This window comes from Dryobates pubescens, chromosome 7 (assembly GCF_014839835.1).
Source record: "Dryobates pubescens isolate bDryPub1 chromosome 7, bDryPub1.pri, whole genome shotgun sequence".
Taxonomy (NCBI): Eukaryota; Metazoa; Chordata; class Aves; order Piciformes; family Picidae; genus Dryobates; species Dryobates pubescens.
Genome location: NC_071618.1, coordinates 2,477,435 through 2,504,287, shown reverse-complemented (window position 1 = coordinate 2,504,287; position 26,853 = coordinate 2,477,435). Strand labels below are relative to the sequence as shown.

Here is a 26,853-nt window from a genome sequence, read left to right as displayed (position 1 = left end):
TACATTATACCATCTGAAGGACATATGCAAGCACCTGGACCCAGCCTCACACAGTGGTTGATTGTCACAGTTCTTTCCTACATTTTGAAGGTTAATTAATTGTGTTGCTCTGCTTTATTCAGCTGAATCCAGTTTACAGCAAATACCTCACACATTAACTGACAGATTGGGGTGCTAGTGCAGTATCAAAATAGCAAGAGAAAAAAAGGTCTTGAGGAAAGTTGAAAGTACTGTGAAAACACATTGTGATCCCCCAGATACAACTGGACATAGAAATGTAAGCAACTGTAACAGGAGCCAAATCAAGAAAATGTCAGAAACCTTTCATGGAAAGCAGCAAAAAATAAAGGTCTTACCACTTCTCCCTGCACCATTCAGCCCAGTATTGGTACATTCAGGTCAAATGCATGATCATTGGTCCAGCCCCAGGAAGGAAGCACAAGATTGAAAGAGAGAAATTAAAAGTTAGGAAGGAAGAAGACCAGAAAGCAGAAATCAATTCCAGAAGCAGAGGAAATTCTAATGTTTGAAGTCCTGTGATGTGTGCAGGCAATTGGAGAGCCCAGAACATGCTGCAAAGCCCAGAGGTACAAACTCCAACTCAAGCTGAAGTCAAGTCCCAATGGTACCATGAATGGAAACTCACATCATACTTTATGTGGGCCTAACTGAAAGACAGGGACATAGGAAAGTGGATGCAGCTTACAGCAGGCTTGACAGGTCTGAAGACTTCTTTCTTCTCCTCAGGCTTTTTAGGTGCACTTTCATGACGCTGAGATGGTGAACCCTCTGATTTGGATGATGCTGTATGTGTCAAGACCCAGAAAGGAACACAGTTACAAAACAGATCAAGCGCAGAGCTAAAACACATTTTCTTACTTGACTTTGCAGTGCAGAAGAAAGGTGAGAAGGCTATCAGAGGGTGTCTAACAGCAAGATCTAAGTTTCACTGGTTCACTGTTATATCATCACTGAAGGATTATGAAAAAACCCATAATGAGCTGTATAGGTGCAGCTGACCTATGACTGAAGCTCTAAATCAAAAAAAGCTAAGTCACCAGTTGGAACACCTGCATCAGCATCCAATGCAGCCCAACTGAGACCTATCTGTATCAGTCTGAACAGGATCAGCAAGCACTAAGGTGATGAGCAAAAAGCATCAAAATGTGTCCTTACATGAGGATGGGAGCTATAAAAGCACAGAGGCTGTTTGCACACAGGAAAATGCTGCAGTGACTGGATGTGAATCGATGGATCAGTAACACATTGTCACAACTTAGATGCCTACCATCCTTCCCATGCAAGGAGATACAGCCATGGGAGGAGCCAGAATCTAACTCATCTTTGATACTTCATGGCCAAAGGTCTTTCCTAGTGATGGTTATTATCATTACTGAGCATTCCACAACTTAATAAATTTAGAAATGCAACACTATGAAGGGTGGGGGAAGGACTTACATCTCATCCGGAACCGCTCTCCAGACCCACTCTGAGAGCCAGGATGGGAGCCAGGCTGCGAGCCAGAGTTGCTTGAACCCGAAGAACTGCCACTACCTGGCCTTGGTACGAGCTTCTCCACCCTTTCCCACAGTAGACGAGGCTCTATATTGCTGTATCAGGGGAGGGAAGAAAGTCTTTGTTAGAAACTTCAGCATCATATTCCCATTTCCCATTTCTAAATTCAAATATCACTCTTCCTCAGTGTTTTGCTTGCAACTTATCTGAAACAGCACTTAACACTGAGCTGAGGACACCAGTGATGCTTCACAACCAAGGCAGTGGCTCCATTTGAAATCACAGAATCACATAAAATCACAGAACATTAGAGGCTGGAAGTGACCTTGAAAGATCATGTAGTCCAACCCCTCTGCCAGGGCAGGATCACCTAGAGTAGGTAAACACATGAACATGTCCAGGCAGGTTTTGAATGTCTCCAGTGAAGGAGACTCCACAACCTCTGTTCCAGTCTTTTGTCACCCTCACAGTGAGAAAGTTTTTCCTTATGTTCACATGGAACCTTCCATGCTCCAGCTTGCACCCACTGTCTCTTGTCCTGTCTTTGGGTATCTCTGAGAAGAGCCTGGCTCTGTCCTCCTGACACTCACCCTTCACATATTTATAAACATTAATGAGGTCACCTCTCACTCTCCTCCAAGCTAAAGAAACCCAGCTCCCTCAGCCTTTTCTCATAAGGAAGATGTTCCACTCCCTTAATCATCTTTGTGGCTCTGCACTGGACTCTTTCAAGCAGTTCCCTGTCCTTCTTGAACTGAGGGACCCAGAACTGGACACAATATTCCAGATGCAGCCTCACCAGGGCAGAGCAGAGGGCAAGGACAACCTCTCTCAACCTATTAATCACTCCTCATTATACTTTATTTAGTATGGTAAGAAAAAACCCGAAGTTTAGGTGGGTGTAAGCTATTTATTTGAAACTGGCTGCCTTCAGCTCTTACATATCTAAACTAAAGTGGAAAGCTCTCTCAGCCTGCATGCAGCAGGTTTGAAATTGGCTCCGAAGTGTCCTGGCCACACAAGCACAACCTGAAAAGACATCACTGCCTATCCCTCTTAGAATGCCCTCTCCCCTGTCCAGTCAGCCAGTTCCAGGCTGCCTTGTCCATTCTGCTCTGCTGAGCTCTGGAGACAGTCCCTTCCTGACTTCAGATACTTTGTGTCACAGCTTATGGATGCTTCTCCACCTCTTAAAGCCTGGTTCTGGATGGTTCACCAGGAAGTTTCTAAGATCTCTTCACTTTAGACATTACATATGCTTCTGATGCCCACAGTATGTCTCAGATGATCTGTTGCACCAAAAGACATGAATGGCCACATTTTTTTCAGAAATCTTAAGGATATTTTGAAATTATTGCTGAAGTTACAGGGCAGGCAGCTCACGGAGGAAGAAATTTTGCCAGTGTTGCACATTGACTACACCAGGGAAATCAATATTCATCACTACTGAAAAGGAATTAAAATTCACCTCTCTTTCAAGTCCAACATCCAGTGCCAGAAGCTTTCTAGAAATGTCTAGCTTCCCAAGGGCCCTTCCCTTTCAATTAAAGAAAGGTAAGGACGCCTAAGGCTTACAAACCTCGTGGAGTTTCTTTGACCTGCTTGGTTATTTTGCTGCCCGCTGCCCTGCAGTGGAGAATCACGGCGGGACAGGACTGGTGAGCGAGATGTTGTTCTCACAGGTACCTTAGGAGAGAAAAACTTGTGTTAAAACCACAAAGAAGAGAGAGCTTAGAAAAATAATAAACCTCTTCTGCTAATGAACATATTCTTATGATTTTGAAAGCACATAATTCTAAGTCCAAGCTAGCATCGATGACCAAAAGCAATAAACAAACATCCACAAACCCAAGAGCCTTAACTGGGGATGCTGTTCAGATTTTTAAGAGAACTAAAAGTCCAGTCTTAACAACATTAAGTACTGTTTAAATAGTTACCAGACAAACACATACACACCCTGCCACCCTCCAGCTACTGAAACATTTAAAAAGAATATGGCATTTTGACTGAAGCAGGGGAGGCACAAAGCAGTTTGCTGAAACAGCATGAGAATTAGGAGAATAAGCTCAGGGGAACCAAACAAATGCCTGGGAATGGAACAGCAGAAGGCAAAGACTGGTGGGGGAGCAAGAATATACTCAGAAGAAGCAAATCCCAGTGGATGGGAGGGGGGAGGGGCTGGGAAGGGGAAAGGAGGAGGAAATATATTGAATGTTTCTTTTTTGTTCAGTTACATCTCAATTTTAAATATGTGTATGATTCATAGTTTGGGTTGCTAACAGATGAAGAGGAAAATTAAACTCTGAGCAATAACTTCAGGGATATTTTAAATTCTTTCCTGAATATGCTAATGGTTTGTTAACTTTGCATAACAAATTGTCTCTCTGAAATAGATGCATTCTATAAATAATTGTGAGTTTCATATGAAGATTCAGTATTGTGCTTGAGGTTGATTATCATTAACCCATTGACTGAAGAGCACCTACATTATCATCTGCCTTCCATAATACTGTTACCAATGCTGGCACAAGGGCACAGTCTTCCTAGTGCCCACAGTATCACATCTTCAAAAAAAAAAGGAGAAAAAAAAAAAAAGAAAAAGAAAAAGAGCACACATCTGTCTTTCTACTCCTTACCCTTGGAGGCACCTCGTCACTGTCTGATCTAGCCCAAGCCTTTTGGGTGGGGTCAGGTACCTCCGACTTAGAGTCAGAACTCTGATTTAGCACTTCACTGCGTGAAGGTGGATATGGGTCCTGGGAACGAAGATGATGATGAGCAAATTTGGGAGAAGGGTCACTGAAGGAATGGGATCGCGAGACAGGGGAAACATTGTTCTTGAGAGATGCCAGATGGGACCACTGTACCTTACAAGAAAACAAAACATAAAACATTCAATGCGCTCAGCATAACTGGCTTTCCAATTAACACAGAATAAAGGCAGGTGGGGTGGGCAAAGACAAATTGGTTATGGCATTAGATAAGCGTGGGGTGAAATCAATGCATTTCAAAGCAAGGCAAGCGCCCAGAGAACGTAAGACTTCAAATACAGCACATATGCACTCTTTTGTGAGATGCGCTCTCCACATACATATATACTGGTGCTCAGAACAAAAGGAGACCCTAATCTCTGCACAGCCCAAAGACCACTCAAGACGTAAGTCAGTCTCCACTACCCAGTCTTCAGTGGGCATTGGTCAGGTCTCATGGCAGCACTGGTAGGCTGGGAAATTTGAAGGAGATACCCAATTGAAGGAAAGTACCACATTAAAGAATGCTGCAAAATGTTCAAACCAACAGACGTTTACATTGCCTAATAAATTCAGGAACCAGATACACTTCCAAACTTTTGGAGGAAGACCGTAACGAAGAAGCCTTTATTCCTTCACAGTTATTGCAATATATATATCAAAAAGCCATAATATATATTGTCCATAGTATACATATGTACGATGCATATTACACTTACGCCATATATGTACCGTACACTGTACATATATACATATTTACGCACAAACTAAGCACACGTGTACACAAACACATACTCAATTACACATACTAAGAAGGCACAACAGGGACTCCAGAATTAAAAGTCCATTGGGATTTCCACTGAAATCCATATTGACCCTTCATCTTATTCCCTCCTTGCATACAAATTTGTGTTTCAGAGTTCATTTCTGAAGCTAAGGAGAAGGAAAGGTCGCATCTGAGGAACTCGCTGTTTTCACACCAGTAGTTAAGCAGAGCCTTGCTTCCAATCCTAGTTTCAGTAGACTGGTTGTATTTGTTTTTATATCATTATTATTTCCTCAATTTTAATACACACAGCTGTTGAAGAGTCTGATTATCCCTAATAGGAGTGGAAGACCCAGACTTTAAAAGCAACTGGCACAGAGAGCATGAAGATACAAGTCCAATATTTTGAAATAGTCATAGAGGTTTGAACAAAAGCCAGGAATTAATGAGTAAGAGATGAAGTCCTGTCCTGGTTTCTCCCACTCTCCCGTCTGTTCAAATTCTCCTGATACCCAAAAGAGCTGCAATACCTAGTCACAATCAGGGATGGTTTTAGCTTGCACTGTCATCAACAGACTTAATTTGGGAGAAGAGAATTCTGCATGGAAACAGATGAACTGAATGTAGAACTACACTGTTTAATTTAGTCTATCTAAATTGCTCAGAATTTATGAGCTATGTCTAAGTTTTAGACAAAAGTTACTTTTTAAATTCAAGCTGTAATTTGTATGACATACAGATAATAAGATCTGGAGGCTCTTCATTAGAAAAACAACAGAACAGTGGCAGCCATGCAGCTCAGTGATTTCTGCTTTTTTTTTCAGAGGTGGTGTAGAGCTCTATTTAGCAACTGCAGGCCTACTGACAACAAACTTGCTTTTCTTAGTCATGTTTTGTAAATCTCTTTGAAGCAGTGCTCATACTATTAAAACCACATGTTTAGTTAGCTTTTTCTGCAGGAATTAAAAAACTCTAGCAAGCTCATTTCTTTCCTGAACATCCTTTTTGGCAGTATCCTACACCAATCAAATTCAGAATTGTAAAAGTGTACCACAACTGTCACCAGTGTTTAGCCTACCATTTCACTATTGCACAGATAATAACAGAATGTGACAGTTCTAATCTATTACTTAAAAACCCCAAAAAACTCAAAACCCAACAAAAAGTCCCAAAACTAAAAACCCATCAGTTTATCAATAAAAAGTAAAAATAGGGAAAAAAGAGCATATCTACTGAGTAAGCTGCTCTGTGTTAACAGTGCTACCTTTTACATAAGGCCTTCTAAGTGTCAAGATCTGCAAATCTGAAGAAAATGTGTTAGGACTTCTGCATTTCCTCCAGGCTCACCAAAACTTTTCTGAGCACTTACCTGGGGCTCCATTGGCCTCTGCAGGGCAGGTTGAGCAGGTTCCGAGTTTCCATTGGAAAAAGACTCTGATCTTGAAGGCACTGGTGGCTCCAACACTTTGCCCATCTGTTTAGACTGTGCTTCAGGGGACCCCTGATTAGTTTTTCTAAATCTCTCCTCCACCTAAGCCAAAATACATGGAGGTTAAGCCTGGGAGTCTATAAAACCAAGTGACAGTAGAAATATGATGGTGAGTGCTACCCCTTTGGTTTCTTTACCATAAAGAAACCAAATACATTTGGGGCTTGGAAGGAATTTTTTTCTCTACCACTTCCACCAGCATTGTTAAACACAGAATGAACTACACTGAAGTGGCAAGTATGCCAATATGGAAAACCTATACTAGGAAGAGGGGATACAGCAGGCAGTAAGATGTGAAGTGACATCTACATAAATATGATGAAAGACATAATGGGGCTTCTTTCTGCCTAGACTAGTTATTATCCATCAGTAGTTCCCTCACAGACAATAAAAAGGACATATAAACCCAGAAAAAAATTCACTATCTAGAAGTACATTTCCCATTGCTGTTCTCTTACTATGGTTACCCACCTTTACTCACCCAACAGTACCTCATTATCTGCTTCCCTGTGCTCATCTCTTTAGCAATGCAGAAAAACACAGGATATGCTTCTATACCTGGCAATGTTGAGGCTCTTTAGGTATGAAACTGTGGGACTACTCATCCTCTCTCTTATCAGATCCAGCAGCTTGTTTCTTGTTCTCAGGGAGATGTAGAAGTGATCATACACTAACCTTGAGAGCTTGTTATCTGAAAGCACTCAGTCCTCAAAAGAACATCAAGTGAGCTTCCATGCAGAAACATAACCATTTTCAAGGCCACAAAGCATTACAAACAAATTAAGAGGAATGAAGGCCAAGAGATAGAGAGAGGTTCCAAGCAGAACCTAATTTCTTAAGATGGTCTGCTGCTGGAACCAAGGCAGACTGTGCATTTCTGGCAGAGAAGCTGCCTCTGAGGAAGGCTAAACTCCCAGTATTTCATCAAAACATCAAAGAAAGATCTAACTGGCACCCTGTGTTGATTACATTTGTTGAGATCTTGCTCACAAGATTTTAACTCTTGTGCCTGGAGCACACACCCCAGTATTGGGCAGTTTCCTAATCGTTCCCTAGCAGTGATGGTTTGGAGAGACTGTTCATATAACCATGTCAGAAGACAGGCGTAGCTTTCCAGGACTCCTCAGCTGGACTGCTTTACAAATCTGACTTGCCTCTGCTTTCCAAAATTTGAGGACAGTAACAGTTTGCCTATGGGAACAAGCAGACGAGCTTCTGCCACTTCTACACAAAATATACCCTGTCTTGGGAAGTACAATAATGGAAGCAAGCATCTTCAACCTACAATCATTCTCACCACCACGGTCAACTTCAGAGCCATCTTTTAAAGTTTAAAAACCAGGCCAGACTCCTTGTTTTAATTAGACCAAACAAAAGCCCTAAGTCCTTCTGTCTGAAAATGCAGGCTTTCATGTCTCTAGTAGCTGATAGGAGGTTTCTTCCACAAAGCACATAAACTGCATGAGCCACATATCCTTAAATCCAGGCAAGAAGTGCATCCCTGTACAGAAACAGGCCCTGTTCTAGTCATCTGACTGTCTGGACCAGAAAATTACATAAGTCTCATTTCTTGCTCTAAGCTCCCTTCTGTCTCCCAGAGCCAAGAAGTCCTTTTCCTCCTATCCTCATTGCTACTGCAGTAGGGCAAAAAAAAATAAATCCCCCAAACCTAATCACCATTAGACTTTGCCAGAACAGGAAAGTTATTTTGGCTTATCACCCTGATGGTCAGCATCTCTGTAGATGGAGACCATTTCTGGAAAGCAATACACCTGAAAATATGAGCCAAGGAGCAGTTGCTCCAACTCACCACTTAACATCAAGAAGGACCTCAGAGTTAATGCCTGCTGCTGAGAGAAAGTGGTCTTGTTCTCGCTGCCAGGCACCAAGAGATTGCGGTGACACTTCCATCACATTTTTTAAAAAGAATATTACACAGCAATCTCTGGGAAGATCTGGCTACTGACACCATTATTTTTTAAGTGTTTTCTCTTTACTCCTTCTAGCTAGATCAACCAGAAAGAAAAACAAAAGGACAGGATAAACAACAGAGCTCAGAGGACCACGATCAACAGTGCAGAGTCCAGGTAAGAGATCAGTAACTAGTGATGTTCCCCAGCAGTCAGTGATGGGTCCAGTCTTATTCAAGATCTTCATGAATGACCTGGATGAGATGATAGAGCAAGTTTTCTGATGACATGAAAGTGGGATTAGTGGATGATATACCAGAAGACTGCGCAGCTATTCAGCAAGAGAAAGACCGAAGAGCTGGGCAAAGAGGAACCTGGAAAGCAGCTCCATAGAGAAGGACCTTGAAGCTGTGGTGGACAATGTTATCCGTGACACAGCAATGTGCCTTTGTGGCAAGAAGGTAAATGGTATCCTGGGGTGCATTAAGAGTGTGGCTGGGAGGTCAAGGGAGGCTCTCCTCCTCGTCTACTCTGCCCTGTTGAGACCCCATCTGGAGGACTGTGTCTAGTTCTGGGCTTCCCAGTTCAAGAGGGACAGGGATGTACTGGAGGGTGTCCAACAGAGGACTACAAAGGTGATTAAGGAACTGCAACATTGTCTTATGAGGAAAGACTGAGAGACGTGCATCTGTTTAGCTTAGAAAAGAGATCTTATTAATGTTTACAAATAACTGAAGGGTGGGTGTCAAGAAGAAGGTGCTGGTCTCTTTTCAATGGTGTCCTGTGACAGCACAAGGGGCAATGGATACAGACTAGAATACAGGAAGTTCTGTTGCAACATGCAGAAAAACTTCTTTGCTGTAATGGTGACAGAGCACTGGAATAGGCTGCCCAGAGAGATCATGGAGTCTCTTTCTCTAGCGACTTTCAAGACCCCTCTGGATGTATTCCTGTGTGACCTACCCAAGGTGATCCTGCTTTGGCAGGGAGGTTGGACTCGATCTCTGGAAGTCCCTTCCAACCCTTACCATTCTATGATTCTATGAAAAAAGATTATGACAGAAAAATAGAGAGAGTCAGTGGTTCTGTTAACGAATGTAACACACTGAATCTTCAGGAATTTCTCTCTTTTTCAGCTCTGAAAGGAAAATGGGAGATGAGGAGCAGGCACAGCTCTGCATATCGCCAAAAACAACCTTCTGGCAGGACAAGAGTGCTGGAATTACATCAAGATGGGCCAAGAATGTGAAACAAGGACAGGAGGGTTGGTTCTATGCCTGCATCATCACATACTGTACAACTCTTAACTACTTCTTCTGCAAGAGAGACAGATGTACCAGATACTTCAACAACCAAGAGGGATGGATGAGGTAGTTCAAACATGGTTTATAAAGAACTTGGACAACAGTATTTACAAGAAAATGAGTTTGTACTCACCAAGCCCAAACAGCAATACTTCAAAGGCAATGAAGTACCACTGGATGAAGGTGGACATTTTATCATGTTCAACAGCCCCATGGACTTTTTGTTCTTGTTCCAAAATATATTTACCTAGTTCCCACACGCTGGTGATGAATTCCATTAAGAGCTTTGACCAGTATTGCCTGGTCTACGTGGTTTGTGGCCAGTAGAGTGCTCAAGGGAAACATAAGAATAAGACCACTGAAACTGAGCCAAGTATGCATCAAAGAGGCAATTACTTGCTTTGCATTGTTACCCACAGACCAGTGAAGACAGAGGACTACTCAGTGAAACAAAAAGTACTGTGATGATTTCAGATTGACTTGAGAGTGCCCAAAGTCCAAGAAGGTAACACCACAGTTTCACAAAAGCAGGATGTGATGTCAGAAGAGAATACTGTGGTGGTTTGAAACGGCCACAATACTTAACACTTTGAAAACAAAACTAATGAAATGCAGGTTTGTATTCATGAAAAGGAAATTTCAAACAAGAGCTAAAGCACCAAATGGGTAAACAGGTGCTGTGTGCAAGCATTCATCATAGCTTCATGCTTTCCAATTGCCTCTCACTTTCCAGTTGCCAGTATTTGCCAGAGACACAGATCGCCAGCTGCACCAATGCTTCCTATGAAAACATGTCTGAAGAAGCGCTGACATGAAGCTTCTGAAACCAAGTCCCCTCAGTCTGCACTCTTCCAGAATTTCTTTCCACCCTTTATACCTCAAAACTCTGAACTCCAAAGACTACAGCAGAAGTACTCAGAAGCAGCCCTTCCATTAAGAAACCAGCAACTGGTATTTCAAAAATATGCTGCCCCTTATGAGTGACACTTTGGCCTCCAACTGTACTAGAGTAGCACTGCAGCTGCAAAGATGCCAGCAAGAAGGGGTAGTGAAGTGGGCAGAAGATTCCTCCCACACAGAGTACTTACCTCACGTGCTCTCTCAGCAGGCTCATAGTGGGATTTTGGCTCAGGAGTGTGATAGCTTTGTTTGTTTCTATCTTGCTGCTGTTGCTGCTGCTGCTGCTGCTGCTGCTGTTGCTGCCGCCTGTGATCGTGCTGCAGTGACAGGAGGTAGGCCTGCTCCTGCTGCAACTGACGCTGGAGTCGCTCCGCCTGTCGGTGTTCCTCCATCTCTCGCCATCTGTATTCCTTTGAGAGAACAGGTGAGTAATTCAAGATATGACATTGACTGTATGGTGCACGTGCCCCTATTCATCCCGTTTAAAATGCACCTTTCTGGTTGTTGTTGCCTTTTTTTTTTTCCATTTCATCACTTAAGTGTAACCAAGAGCTAAGTTAGACCAGTATGGCATGTTTCTCATGTTGGGAAAGTTGAGTGTACAGCTAAGCTCCAAGTGATTGGAGAGTTATGTCAAAACTGATTTTTCAGATTTTCATTAAAGGGGGAAAAAAAAAAGAGTTATTTATACTAAATCCAGTATGAAGCTCATAAAACAATGATTTAGACCAACACGAGGCCATTGTATCCTGGGGTGGATTTACATATCATGTGTGCTTTTGAGCTGCAACGTAAGCACTCTAGTTCTCCACTGAATGCCAAGGTCTGCTCAGAAACTTGATCACCATACCAGAACTGTTCCACTTTAATATAAAGCCTCCTCTTAGTGCCCAGAAAGCAGTGTGACCACTTCTCATATGTGCCTGTCAGCCCACGATGCTAGCGTAAATGGCCTTTTAATCAAGCTCCTTTGTTGTCATACTGTCAATGCAGCTGTGCCCAACTGAGGGAAGCCTAGGACTGGCCAGATAAATGGATCCTATAGCTACTGAACAAAACAGATACAGTGCTTTACCAGTAACATGGCCTGCTCCTGGAGCAGCTGCTGCTGTAGAATTTCCAAGTGCCGCTGCTCCTCTTCTAGCTGTCGCCTGATATACTCCTGTCACATAGAAATTACCCAGCAATAAATTTATTCAAAAGGAATGCATCAGAATCCCCTGGGTGGAACACCACACGCTACTTCCCCAGTTCAGCTTTAATGAGAAATGCACTTCAGGATGGATTAGTGCCTGAAAAACAATTTAGGAAGCCCTGCCTTCTGAGTATCAGATTTTGGCCCCTTCCATTCTGAAATTTGCACTCCTGCAAATGCTGCTGGCATGGGCCAGAGCTCATTTACATATTTTGGAAGTGGTTTCAAGAAGCAGCAAAATGCACTTGAAGGTTTTGGAAAAAGTTAAAACACAGCAAGTCTGACTCAATACAGCCAATACAAAGTCACATGCAAGTTGTATTAAACATTAGTTTGTTGCACTGGTGCGATGAACTGTTAGCAACAGCTGAAGCCAGGCGTGGTGTAGGCAGACCTGGAGCAAGTTCCCCGACAGGGGCTCTGCCAAGTGCACATGGGACCTGCCCTGCCATCTCCCCGCTGCCCTCACCAGAAGCTTCTCCTGAGCAGACACTGCCAGCCTTGCCAAACCATGTGATGATTATGACACAAACAAACATCCACCCGGAACAAACAGTGGACCAAACTTGCTCACTCTTCTGATCTAGCCATCTTTTCACCTGCAGCTTCAACAGGTTGAGAGGTTTCCCCACTGCTTCACCTGACCCCCCTGAAAGAACTGAAATTCTGAAGCACCAAACCCAAGCTGGTAACATCCTATCATGCAATTATGAAAGTATATAACATGTGCATGCGCACATACACACAAGCTCACGCACACAGTTACAGTGTATGCATTAAGAAATTAATGGATCAGTGATATAGTGATGGGAGCAGTAGAAGATCTCGTGACAGACTGATGAGATACGCTACACTGCTGTTACGCACACTGGCTGAGCCGCAATTTGAGTTATCAAAAAATTCTGAGATGAGGCATGTCTTTTCTTCTAAAAATTAAATAATAAAGTCCTTCAGAGTGGTGGTTCAGCTTGGCCACATCAATTAATCGTTTGTCATTATTGGCACTGTGCGTAATTAGCATTTCAACAGTTTATAAAGCAGCTGGGGGAATACCCGGTGTCTGCCCAAAAAGCAAATTGCTGTGCTGTAATTAGAGGGTTTTCCATATATTTATTCCCACTGGTTAGTCTTCTCTCCTTTTGACTCAAAAATCTTTTAAATACATACAAACACAGTAAAATACCCCAGTAACACGATCATCAATGATCTCAAATACAATTACTTCACGTAAGGAAAAATTTACAACCAGCTTCTAGGACAGTAGTTTTGGCCCTTTATATAGGATCAGTATTTTGCAGTACATGCACAGTAATTATTACCCAGATTATCACCCTGATTGAAGTTTTTAAAGGATTTTAAGTCATGCAGATTTCATGCAAAATATAGCAGCTGAATTTCACAGTTTAAAAGGTTTCTCACCTGTACTTTCAAAGGTATTTTGGGACACACTGACACAACTTAAGACGTGTCTGCTGCCCAAAGTGGCATATATTATTAAAGCTGATTTTAAATAAACAGAGCAAGAGAGGGAGATTGCATACTGAAGTTCTAGGAAGGAAAATTCTCTGCAGCTCAAAGGTTCCACCTCAAATTCAAAATATTCAGAGTTTACAAGGAGACTCTGACCAATTCTGGGTGCCAGAAGCTGACAAGCAACAGAGCTTCCTTTCTCTGGGAGGCATTCTGAACAGGGGTATGTCCTGCAAGAACCACTGATCCAGCAAGACAGGCTTAGGAGTGATTTTCATCCCCAGTGATGATTTTGCCAGTTCTGATGGGTTTTAGATAAGCCATGGGGCACAAGCTGAATTTAGAATGAGTACTGCAACAAGACTTCTTTTTTTGAGGGAATCCTGAGGCTGCCAGAATTTTCCATAAAGCCTTACAATCTATGTTAGTGCGTGTGCAGTCAGAGACAATCAAGATGAAAGGATCAGCATTAGGTTGCCTCTAAGCTGCTTTAGGCTTACTAATTTTTTTAAAAATTAAATAGAATTTAGAAGAAACAAACCTATTGTGCATGTATCTGTATCATGGACTCACCTGCTCCCTTTCTACCCTCCTCTTTTCTTCTTCTGCCCTTCTTCTCTCTTCCTCTTCCTTACGCCTCCTCTCCATTTCTTCCAGACGTCTTTTCTCTTCCTGTTCTCTCCGTCTTTGCTCACGCTCCTGTTGCCTTCGAGCCTCCCGTTCTCTTCTTTGTTGCTACAAAAAGTGAAAAGAAACCACAAAGTTTTACTTTTGCTGTTATCAAAGAAAGAGGTGGGGTTGTTTTCTGCTGTGAAGAAAGGGATTTACCAGGCCTGGCAAGCTCTGCAACTGAGTGACAAAACATTTTATGCAAGTGTTCCATCAGGAAACGAACTCATACTCAGCATACAACTATCCCTAAAAGAAGCCTTACTTATTCTCTCTGCTTTCTTCAAGCGCACAATGTCACACACCATATTCCTGACAACTGAGGTGTGGAAGCTCACTGCTGCTCTTCACGGTGAAATCTCAATCTTTGAACACCTGTTGAACTCAAATCTTAATCAGAGTGACAATTTTCTTGGCTCCAACACATCATCTAAATGCTGCCAAAAGGGAATTACCAGCCCCACTGAATCAGCTAAAAGTCAATGACTACTATCTGAGCTTTGGGTAAGTTGCTTCTCTCAACACAATTCATGGTCTGCTGAGAATTTCGTGGTGTTGGCCCAACAACCAAGCTCAGCTTAAGGCAGTGCCCAGAACTTTGCCTAAAACAGAAGGAAGGCTGACCAACACCACCTCAGCCCCTCCCAGAACATCAAAAGCACCCATATGTAAAAGAGGAAAACCAGCTGTGCTAAGCTTTTACACTTAGATGAGCTTCCACACATGACCCAAAACCAAACTGGCACTGATAAGCCTGTTCCAGTCTGAAAAGAACCTGGAGAACAGCTCAATAAAGAATGAACTGACTCATTTATGTGTGTAAAGCACCACATATGACTTCAGAGGAGACATTTTAAATGCCCATAGAGTCGTGACCAACTCTTCCCGCACGTCTATAGAAGCATCCAGTTACTCCACCTACCTCAAAATCTGAGGCAGCCTCCCACAACTGCCTAAGTGTTGAAAGACCCAGCTGTCTTCTGTTTAACTATCAGTTGGGAATCTTTCTACATCTACTTCCATTATAGATTTCTGTAATATGCTAAAAAATTATAGAAGAAAACTAAAAAAAAGTACACACAAATTTAATCCCAAGAATAAACAAAACAAAGAAATTATATTGGTTATTCCTTTTCACATTCATGTTAAGAAAAATACTATCACAAATTTCAGAGGTGCCACAGGTTTGACAGTCTTAAGGCACTCCAAGTAGTCGTGCTGAGCACTTTACCCTGCATGACTACAAAGCAACTGAAAGCTCAAGAGGCTTTACTGTCTTCTGGAACTGACTCTGACATGACAGTGGAGAAGTAACATTGGGGGAAAAAAACAGATGGCGAAGTATTAGCAGCACTTAAAGCCACTTTCTGATTGTCTCTAACAAGGTGCAGTTTTGGGAAGGATGCATCCACTGTTCAAATACACTCACTCTGCAACTATGATACCTTCCTTACTGGCCCAAAGCACCATCCTGGGTTCACTACCACCCTCCTATGCCACAAGACATAAGCTCTTTTCTCCCCCACATTTTTAGTGTGGAAGAAACACAACTTCCCTGCTCTCATATCTCCTCTCCTAATGAAGTTCATCTACCAGCCTTTTCTCTCTTGTTTAAGCAAGCTCTCTTCAGTGAGTGTAGATACAAAAATAGCAAAAGTGCTGTAAGGCAGCTACAGCACACAGTGCATTTCATAGGTCTCACTGCTTCCCCTTCTCCATTTTTAAGCACTGTAAAAGGATTAAGCCAGCTCTTTTCTTTCTGAATATACACATCTGTGTCAAACAACTGCTATATTTAAGTCAATATATTCAGGTGCTTCTTGGCTAATCAAGTTTGACAGGCTTTTGTTTAAGAAAACTAAGATGTGAATTACAATAATTTTATTGCCTTGAGGATGCGACAGCACACTGCTGACTGATTAATACCCACATTTATCAACTCAAACATTTCTTAAACACATGAAGCCTGTCTAACAACACTCTGTCAACACTGTTAAGTGAATATATTGCAGGTCTTGAGATGACACCATTCTCACTATAAGGCAGATAGGCAGAGCTGGGGTCTTTTGGATTAGATAAATTCATTGCTTCTTAAATCAATGCAGGAGTATTCAACAATGATAATAAATAACTGAGCTCAGTATGAGAAAGAGAAGTTACAAACTGACTACAAGAACTGATTTCCCATGGCATCACAAAAATAAAGATTTCATCTTTTAACAGCTGATTTTGTTAAGCAAACCATGAGCTCAGCACTGATACTACATATTTATTACTCAGCAAAAGGGAAAAAAAAAATTTTCTACCACTAGTATGAGTTTAAGCTGAATCTCCAAAGCACAATGTGCTGCTGTCTATGTGTCAAAGTACACAGAGAGATGGGGTTTCTCGGCATCACTTCTGCCTCCCCATCAGGGACCACCTCAGCCCCTCACCAGGTGAGTGCAAAGAGGAAGCACCTGGCACTTCAGGAGTCCACACAAATGACCTACAAACAATGCACTTATTCCCAGCCCTAGCTGTAAAAGAGAAGTTTCACTTCCTTTGCACATGGCCTTTGAAACCTGAACATTAAACTACTGCTGTGGAATTTACTTTTAATAAGCCCAGGGAAAGGAAACCTACAGTGACAAGCAACTCTTGGGTCCTAGTCTACATCTTGTCAATGTAATAGCAAAAGTGTCTGATGGCAAGATGTTGTGGACCCAAGCCCCCTTGAGCTGAATTCCTACCATCCATCCATCACCCAAAATTGCCTTTCTGACTGGCTCTAGTAACTACTCCACAAAAACACACCAAAGAAAGACCTGGTCACTGTGTTCCTTAGACTTGTCCAAAGGAGGGAAGGAGGACAGGGAAAACTATTTAAACCTGTGTCAGTTCTGTTTATAAAACTTGTGCTTCTCAATGTAGTAAGTGTGACTATTGGATATCACACCAAAAAGTGTGACAGAAAACCTCTGTTGCCCAATAGACAGAAGGCATAGATCTGGATTCACTGACATCACTGCCGCACATCCAGATCTTCTGTAGTTCAACATGCTGTTACCAGCTTTCTTGTACATGTCGGATGAAAAGTTAATTTTCAAGGAGCTGTTACCCAGAAGATAAGGGCAGGAACTCCTCAAAGAAATATCAGAGATGCCAAAACAGAATTTTGACAGAGTCCATTCTGATTCAAATTACTGCACTTCACAAAACTGGCATTTACTGCGCCAACAACAAAAAAACCATACAGAACATACAGCCTCAATCCTACTGTCTGGTTTTAGGGTGCATTAATGATGATCTCATAATGGAACCTGACATCACCAAACTGGAAGACCATGCAGTAGAGCATGATTTGCCAGGAGGGGGCAATGCAACCACATACACAGCTGGTGTATGCCAGTGAATTCAGGACCCTGTTCCTACAGCAAAATGCTGAATATAGATACTCTAATTTTATATTCATATTATTATTATGTCTTATATTCAGGTGAAAGTTGATAAATACATATATTAATTATTTAATTCATAAATAATTAGGTAACCTGGTATCAGTTTGGGAAGAGGATTGGAAATATTAATATACTTTTACTGGGCCCACAATAGTGATGTACCAGAAGTAAAACTTCTTAGTCAGTACCAATGCAAACAGCAAGCAATTCAATTTAAGTAGATACAAATAATCTTCCCTTCTGCAAAAGAAACAAAGCCCTAGCAAAAATTAGCCTGCAGGTACACCTACATTAGCATCTTGGTTCAGATCAGGAGTGCTCTTTTGAAGTGAATCATCCAATCATCTCCACTTTACCCAGTTTTGTTTCATATTTTGAAGATGTCTTAGAGTGCCAACCACTCCTTTTGGATGGAATTAAAAAGGCAGATGCACTCCAACCACAAGCAGGCACACAGTCTAGACCTCAGCTAATCCAAAGGAACTTCTCCTGTCTTTAAATACATGAAATCTTTGGGTCCTCGGCACTTTAATTACCGTGCTCCACAAATCTGCTTCCACAGGACTCTACCATATACGAGCCAGAAGCAGCTTACATTTCTTGTTTTAACTGTCTAAGCATATGCCATACAGATAATATTTATGCAGCTAATCTTTCTATGTTAAGCGGCATTGGGAGGAGGACAAATGATCCCCTTTCCAAAATATTTAATTTCATTTTTTTGTACTTTGGCCACATATCACTTCCATCTCCTCAGTAACACGTCAATTGTAAGGTTGCTGCAACAATGAATTTTAGAAGTCACTTATATGCCTTTTTAAAAGTAATCTTTTCTATAACACTACTGAAAATTACAGGTTTTGGCAGATGTCCTAAACTCCGCTCCTTTTGCAGTCTCGGTCAAAACTGTCTAGGCTCTGTGCCAGTATTGTAAGAACAAGCACTCAATTATCATTTAGGAAATGAGGGGCAGCAGCAGGGGAAGAGAAGGCGGGTGAAGTATAAGCAACTTATCCAGGGAGATTATCTAGAGCAAAAATTCTACCCAAACAGGTATATCCCAACTAAAACTACAAGAAAGCAAAGCTTGGTCTAAATAATTAACAAAGTGATGGAAGCCCAAAGATTCAATGCCCGACACCAATCTTAGCTCACATTACCGGGCCCTTCATTGTTTACTGGCCTCATCAAAACAGTGGGGGGTGAGTTAAGGACAAACTGACAACATTTCAATATTTTGGCTTTCAATTGTGTCACAATGCTGATGTTTATCTAAATATGTGTCTAACACCCTTCCCCCATCTTAACGAGCTTGTTTTGGCTGTTGTTTTGTAAAAAATCACTTGAGATCATCCATTTTTCCAAAGCAAGATCCAACAAACTAAGTGGTTTGGGGTTTTTTTGAAAGCTGCATGTGAGCCTTTTTTAAAAGTCACTTTAATAACAGGATGCCTGCCCATCACCTGCAAAAGGAAAACCTTCATAGTTCATCATTCGTATTTATGTCCCCAGGGGAACTAGGAAAGGGTTATAGACTCAGTAAAAGGTAAAGCCTTCTCTTACAAACTTACACATGTGTAACCTTTTCCAGCATTATATTAACCTACATTACATCTCATCTTGTGGTTGTGGAAGTTGTTAGTTCTGTTTTGATTTTAAAAAGCAGGACTGATTAAATACAACCTTCAGGTAACCAGCTTTCCTTTTTAATTGCTCATTATATAATGATTTTTGCAGCATCCCCCGAAAGTTCAGCCCTGTGCAGCAAAAATACGCATCACTTTGTTTCCAGTACTAGCAGCAGCATCTTCTTTAGTGCAAAAAGAAACTCCAGATTTTAGGAGTTGCACTGATTAGTAAAGTTAAACAACCTAGATAATTTAATCATAATCCCCTTCCTCGCCAAAAAGTACCACCTGCAGAACCTCAGAAATTAAAGGGGCATTTAAAAGAAATCCTTGATTACCAGACTACAAGAAAATTCAGAGGCTAAGCAGTATATCAACTTTTGCTTACCTTTAACAATACCAATAAAATACTTTATTTTCCTAGCATCTTTATTATTTGCTCCCCCCCCACAAAATCCTACAGAGTTAGAATTTAAAAGCTGGAAGGGCTACAGTGTTTATCTTGGCAATCTCAGAAAGGTGGGGAAGGAGTACAAGAGAAATGGGGTTTATATGCCTCCCCCTTCTCCATCCTCCTGGCTTCATCCGTGGCTGATTCTTTTCTACCAATCCCTCCTTATAGCACCACTAAACTCACTTGCATGTTGAAAAAAGAGGGATAAGGAGCATAATGTGACCTGGAAAGCTATTTGGAATGTTGTATTATTTGTTATGTAAACACGTCACGGGATGCAAATCAGCATTTGGTCCTGGTTGCGTCCTCATTAAACATTACCAGGATTTGGAAAGCCAGACTGGATGTAGTTTTGCCCTCATTGCTAAGTGAACAGTTGAAACAGAGACAGAAGCAGGAGGTCATTTAAGGACGACTGGAATTTGACTCTACACTTCCTGAGGAGCCAGAGGACTGGTTTCACTTCAGCTCTGTGTCATAGCCACCTCTGGCCTGAAGAACTGTTTTGAAATCGCACAGAATCACAGCTCTGAAGCTCACACTGCATATTCCATCTGCATATATGTAAATGCACATGAGATCCTAGGAGGTTGTGCTGGTTGTGCCTGGGAAAGACTTAATTTTTGTCACAGTAGCTAGTATGGAGTTGTGCTTTGGATTTGTGCTGAAAACGCTGTTGGTGCATAGGGACGTTTTAGTTACTGCTGAGCAGTGCTTGCACAGAGTCAAGGACTTTTCTGCTCCTCTGTCAGTGAGTAGGCTGAGAGTGCACAGGAAGTCTGGGAAGGGACACAGCCAGGACAGCTGACCTTAAGTGACCGAAGTGATGTCCCACACCATGATGCCATGTTCAGCAATGAAAGATGGGGGAAGAAGGAAGAAGGTGGGGTACATTCAAAGTGTCACGTCTCCTTCCTCCCTCCTAAGACGTTGTTAAGGGTCCATGCCCACGTGCCACTATGTTTTGTCTTCTCAATTAACTATTATGCATGATGATGGAGCCTGGCTTTCCTGGAGATGGCTGAACACCTGCCTGTCCAATGGGGAACTGGTGAATTAATTCCTTGGTTTGCTTTTCTTGCATGTATGGCTTTTGCTTCACCAATTGTCTCATTTTTATCTCAACCCTTAAGTTTGCTCTTTTTCACTCTTCTGATTCTTGCCCCCATCCCACCACTGGGGGAGCGAGCGAGTGGCTGCATGGGGCTCAGTTGCCAGCTAGGGTTGAACCATGATATACAAAATGTATGGAAGAACAATACTGTAACATGTAGATTAAATTTCTGTTATCTTCCAGTCGTGTACACAAATTGCATACTTATTATAACACAAAACTCTGATTCATGTATTTGTAATTTCTGCAGAATTGTCGTTTTAACACTGATTTAGATGGCTGATCTAGATGGCTTTTAGTCACCACGCTACTATGTATGTGGGGGTAATACATAAAAGATGGGCTTCTACCTACCATGAAAGTGTGCCAAACACAGATATTTGACAAAGCTACTAAGAGGAAACTGAAGCATACCATAGCAGTCAAAAAAAGGAATCTTGAGGCACTGTGCACTTTTTAAAAAATAAATTAATGCCCCCCTAAGATAATAATTCAGATCTGTCCTTCTCTACAGCTACTAAAAATCTAGACATGTTGTCTCTTCTTTGGAATAGCAACCATTTACATCTGCCCCCAGATACCTTTAAATAACCCAGCTTTGGCTTTAGAAGATAGCTTATATTTAAGTAGCCAGACACAGATTTAAAGTACTATGCTCTGCTTTTGCCAGTGGATTTGTTGCATGCGTTGTTTTCTTTCCCGCCACGTGCTGGGGCTGCTGGGAACTCTTTTTAAGTGGGCATGGGAATGCGAAACACAAGCAGAAGAGGGGCTTCTGCCCCTTGAACTCTAGTTTCCTGTCTCTACCTCTTCTAGCCGTCTCCTTTGCTCCTTCTGCTGCTCAATGCGCTTTTGTCTCTCTGCCAGCAGCTGCCTCTTGTACTCCTCCTGTTCACGGAGCTGCTGCTCCTGCAGCAGCTGCTGTCTCCGAAGGGCCTCGGACCGTTCCTTGTTTTCCTGCTGCAGTCTCAGGAAATCACGTCGGAGGGTTGATTCTCCAGGCACATTGACAATGGAACTGCAACAAGAGGAAGTTAAAACCTCCTGTACAATAAATCCTGGCGGCCTCCTTAAATACCTTTGCCAAAGCAGGATAATATTAGTAAGATATAGTATGAGGTTAAATTTTAATCTCACTTCTTTTGGAGTGAAGACACTGGATATATAAACAGATACTCTCAGTGGAAGGTGTGAAATGAGGTCAAGCAAAATAAGGACCAACTCTGACACTGTGGAAATCCTGACCAATCGTATTTGCCATAGATCTCCTTCCACCTAGAGCTTGCTGGCTCTAAGCCATGTAACAGGGGGCTTTAAAACCTTTAGCAGTCACAAAATAGGTATTCAAACCTTTGTGTAGTTTGTGTGGCTTGTGTGTGCACCTAATTAGATACAGAAATTTAGTGTGCTCCTGATTTATAGTCACAGACCTTCAAACTTAATTAGCATAGAGCCCCTTCAAAGGCAATTCTTACCTTGGCTCTCCTTCTTGTTCAGGCACTTCCTCCTCTTCTTCCTCACTTCCACTGTATTCATACTCTGTCTCATCTAACAGCAAAGAAACAAAGGCTTTGATAGTGCTTATCTTTAATTTTAGGACAGCAGGGAGTTGCAGTAGTGCATTAATGAACCTGTTACTATATCCTTCACTGAGAAGATATATCACAGACCCTGGAATTCATTCTATGTATACAAGCTTATCTTCCCACACTTGTAAAGCTCACAATGCTTTACAGCAGACTTGCAGCAAATTCCCTGAGCAACACCAAGTTTTACATGTAAGACAAGACACCTAGAGAACCTTGGCATCACCTGAGTAAAGAAAATAGACTACCCAAGTCATATTCTGTTCACCTCATAGCTCTTGTGATGGCTTATTCCCTGTGAATCTGATTTATGGCACCATTCCAGCAGCAAATCTACCACAGACCAAAAAAGGGAAAAGCATATATGCCAGTATCCTCCTAAACGCTGTTTAATGCTTGTATGGAAGAGGCAATGACCCATAAATGAGTCAAATTTAACTTAACTGAAAATTAGACACTTGAAAATAATACTTCCTTGTAGAGGACAGAACAAAAAGTCTGTTGATAGTCAAAACATGAATTCAAAAAGAACCTTGCAAGGGTTTGGAGCTTCTGTAAGGATGGCAATTTAGAATGGAAAGCAGGACAATGATGTGCATTTTTAAGAAGCTGCAATACTTGACTTTTAGCAGCTGCATACCTTTCTCTCCTCTCTTCTTCCTGGTCCTGTCTATATGGTCCTTCAGCTGGATTCGGACTTGCCTTTCATTTGGCTGGTCACGTATAAAGGGGTGTTTCAAGAGTTGCTCTGTAGAAGGTCGCTGCATGTAATTCTTTACGAGACAACCTTCTATAAAGCTGAAAAACTTTTTTGACCTGAGAAATTAGGGAGGAAAACAAAACAAGATCATGGTTACAACTCAGCTTGAATATTTTTTCTGTTCTTCCTCAAAGTCTAGTGTCCTTCCTCAAAGAGCATCATGGCCCAAAGCATGATACAAGTGCTGTCTGCAGGTGTGCCTCCTAAACAGACCGAGTGTGCTCCTGCTGAGCACTGGGCTGCATGGACACACGACGATACTAGCGTAACTGCAGTGCTTAGGCAGAGCCTCACACAGCTGTCCTCTTTCACAGGTGTAATTGCCTTGAAAGGTGGGATCTATTAGTGAAGGCAAATCATGCAAACCCAGATCTGCTGCTTCTGGACCAGAGCTGGGTAGCATCCAGCTTGCTTGGAGCACAGGCAGGGCAGCCCTGATGTGTCTCCACCTGCCCATACTATCTAAGGGCATGTCTGCTTCAGAACAGCCGTACCGAAAGCTGCAAGAACTGTGGCCAACATTCCCCTGACACAAGCAGCACACACTGCTTTTATATGCACCTGGGCTCACTGAGAGAGATCTGCAACAATTTAAGATTATTTCAGTTTCTACCTGAAGATACACACACAAAAAATCCTCATAGAACAATAGGTAAGTGTTGAACAATGTTGTCTGTTCAACACAGGCACTTGGGGTCAAATTCTCAGTGATGCAATTTAAGGGCATGAACTGAACTGAGCTCTTCCGGCACATCATGTGAACTGACACAGTTTGGGAATTAGCTAAGCTGGAGCACCATCTTCCTAACTTTGCACTTCATCTTAACTCTTGAAAGACAACCTTTTCAGACATAAGTCATTGGAAAAGCTGCCTTGCAAAATGATGATAATGAAAATAACCAGAAGTGCATTTTTCATTGTTTTTCCCTATTTCCTCATAACCTGCCACTGAGCACACTACGAAAACAGCTGAGTCACAGCAGCACTAGCTTTCCCCAGGGTTACTTTTAGATTGCTATGTGCTCTCAACTTGCTCCTGTGCTTGGGCAGCAAATACATTAACTACATGGTTAAGTGTAGAAAGAACAGTTTTCATCCATTGGTTCACTTTCCTACCATAATCTAAGAAGCTGAATGCAAGGCAATTTCATTGTTCGCTTTGGTTTTTTTCATTCCTCACACCTGAAGTGTTAATAGTCTAAACAAAAAGGTTAATGAAAGGCTTATGCAAATATTACATATGCACCTCTATTCATTTAACATATGCAGGAAGCAAGTATGACAGAGGGAGAGGGATGTCTTGATAGTACAAGTGTAAATAAGTCAATCCAAGCAAAGACCAAGCCCAGCAAGCATGCAGGTTTATATTCCGTTGACACTGAATAGGCAGTCAAATCACATCATTACTCTGACAGGATCACAGCATCCTATGATCACATTCAATCTATACAAAACCTCTTTCTAGAGAGTATGTTTGTTTCTTATATGCCAGTTCTAACTAGGAACTGGGAGGAAATCCTCCAGTACTAATGGATTCTTCTCAGCTGGCGAGAAGCACACACTCAATTCCAATCACTTACAATAATTATAGTAAAAGCCTTCATTAGTTTTAATAGCCCCTTTCAACTTAGCAACTATAACACTGTAGTACTGTTCTGTTTCTGTCTTACGACCCATCTGAGAAAACATACTGCATAGTAAGAGTGCTGTGGGAGTCTATTTTTTAAAACATGAATCTATTTGTCACCTCAATACAGATGCTGCTCTGTCAAGGAAAAAGAAAGCATTTTTTTTATTATTTTCACACAATTTGAGATAAAATTTCTGTGGGACAAGCAGAACTAAATAAACAATGCCCACTTTTTATTTCATGCCTCAATTCAATGGCACAGAGTGTTTTTTTGGCATTATGGTTCTGTGGACACAGTAACAAAAAAAAGCATGTGCTGAGACACAAGACAACATCACATTACAAAAAGGGCTACAAACAAGATGTAACTAATACATACCATTTCTTGGATTTTAACCGTGGAGGAGGGTTCCTGGGTATCAGAAAGAGTGCTCTCATGGGGTGCATGTCACAAAGCGCTGAAGGAAAGAAAACACAACCCATCAGAAACAAAGAAAGGTTGACTTAGTTGCTCTCCGTCAATACCACAGCTTCAGCTTCCACACCCATTCCTGCCACCCCAACCACACATGCAGCAGTTACAGACGGCAATACAGCTCACAGAATTAGCCCAAAATGACAACAATTCCTCAGCTCAATGTGGCAAAAGTGGCCCCACAAAGAGAAAGAGAGCAAGGAATGGATTAAACTTCATAATCAACCCTGATGGGAACACCTGTGCATGGCCCGCCTTCATTTAACTTACATTGTGGTCAATAAAATACTGGGAGATGGTGATGGCAGAAGGAAAGAATGAAATAGTTAACAGTTTCATACAAACTTCCCTCTACCTTCCTTCTCTCTCATTATGGAGGACACTTTATTTTTACTCTCCAGACTTGGAGACTTTCTTTACTCCTGATAGTTTTGAAGCATCAGAGGGTCTGTATGGAAAAAAAGGTTTCCCTGCAGAACTGAAATGTAAACTCATTACTTTTGTCCAAAAAAAGTCCTGTCGGTCTCAGGAGATGCTCAGTGGGAGTTCAGGATCCCTGACAGACAACCTTTCCTCCTGCTCTACAGGCAAGCACCACAACAGAGCCAACAAACGGGAACAAGGGAGCAAGGAGAGAGAAAACCCCAGAAACCCCCACTGGAAGTAAATCATCTATTTGAAGCATCTTTCATGTTTGGCCTCTTGCATCATCAGTCTCAGTCTGAATGATCACTGCAGGAAAAGGTAACACTTTCCACACAATGGAAATTCAGGAGGAACAAGAATGATGTGAAGAGGATTCCAAATTCACAAATAAGGAGCTATGCTTGGCAGAGAAGCCCCTTGGATGCCATAAGAGCACCAAGCTCAGGGACGGGACTCCTCAGCTGCCACTGGAGGAGGCAGAGCTCACTCGCCAGACCAGAGACTAAGGCAAGAGCTGTTCAGCATTTACACTGGATTGTTGCTGAATTCTCAAAAGCCCCTCCTGTGCTTTTACACAAAGAAAGGTCAAGCTCTGCTTTGGTTTGGAAATGGAAAAATATTACTGTTCAATTCTAGGCTTATAAATCCCCCCATCCCCAGCTCTTAACTGAAAGCTGTCTAGACAACCCAGTGTACAGAACAAAAAAGTATGGCAAAAAGGAGGTCAAGTGGTAGCTCAAATGCTGTTAATACAGGTGTCCTGGGAGCAGCCCTCACATGGGTGTTCATGCAAACAGGCAATTAGGAAAAAAAAATAACAACCCAGCCCAAAAAGCAACTAACCCAGCCCATCAGACATCCTCAAACATCAATCCGAACAAGAATGTTGTGATTTGATTTACACTTTTTCCTTTAACAACCACAACAAATGAAATCAGGCAGCAGTGATAATGCCCACTTTAGCCAGGAAAATGTCAATACTTTATTTCAATATTATTATTTCAAAGACAGAGGTTTCGAGCACATCTGTAGTGTGGCAGTGGCTGTTTATATGTAAACAAAAAAAAACATTCATTAACTCACTCTTAGGTACCTTAGGCTGTTATCTCTTAAACACAGAGCTCCAGTTGGGGGTGAGGGTAAGCATATTTGCTAGGTCAGGAAGGGCTTCCATAAAAGTTACCATTAACAACCAAAAAATCGTGCCCCATTTTTTTTTCTTTTAAAATTCTTCTGTTCTCCTCACACATCCCTGCTTCTGCCTTGATATTCAGAAAGTATGTAAGGGGAAAAGATGATAAAAAAAAAAGCTGTGCCTTTTTTGTTTTCTCTCTCAAAAATACCCCTATCAACTGGTAAGTATTCTCCAGCA

General features: G+C 41.8%; 1 protein-coding gene across 12 annotated transcripts in view; it reads right to left on the bottom strand.

The window, feature by feature from the left end:
* MAP4K4 (mitogen-activated protein kinase kinase kinase kinase 4) overlaps positions 1–26,853 on the bottom strand; it is a 191,457-nt gene that overhangs the window by 30,165 nt on the left and 134,439 nt on the right. For 3 of the 12 annotated variants that reach the window (XM_054163147.1, XM_054163146.1, XM_054163150.1), the window contains exons 9-20: positions 24,960–25,038; positions 22,831–23,006; positions 22,080–22,152; positions 21,412–21,622; positions 13,873–14,034; positions 11,710–11,796; positions 10,823–11,044; positions 6,401–6,562; positions 4,152–4,382; positions 3,095–3,201; positions 1,459–1,610; positions 707–804 (exon numbers count right to left, since the gene is read on the bottom strand). In XM_054163147.1, the coding sequence (XP_054019122.1) occupies positions 707–804; positions 1,459–1,610; positions 3,095–3,201; positions 4,152–4,382; positions 6,401–6,562; positions 10,823–11,044; positions 11,710–11,796; positions 13,873–14,034; positions 21,412–21,622; positions 22,080–22,152; positions 22,831–23,006; positions 24,960–25,038 (1,760 nt within the window). Of the gene's footprint in view, positions 1–356; positions 366–706; positions 805–1,458; positions 1,611–3,094; positions 3,202–4,151; positions 4,383–6,400; positions 6,563–10,822; positions 11,045–11,709; positions 11,797–13,872; positions 14,035–21,411; positions 21,623–22,079; positions 22,153–22,830; positions 23,007–24,959; positions 25,039–26,853 lie in introns of all 12 variants that reach the window. The other 9 variants (XM_054163145.1, XM_054163149.1, XM_054163148.1 and 6 more) reach the window with 5 other exon arrangements.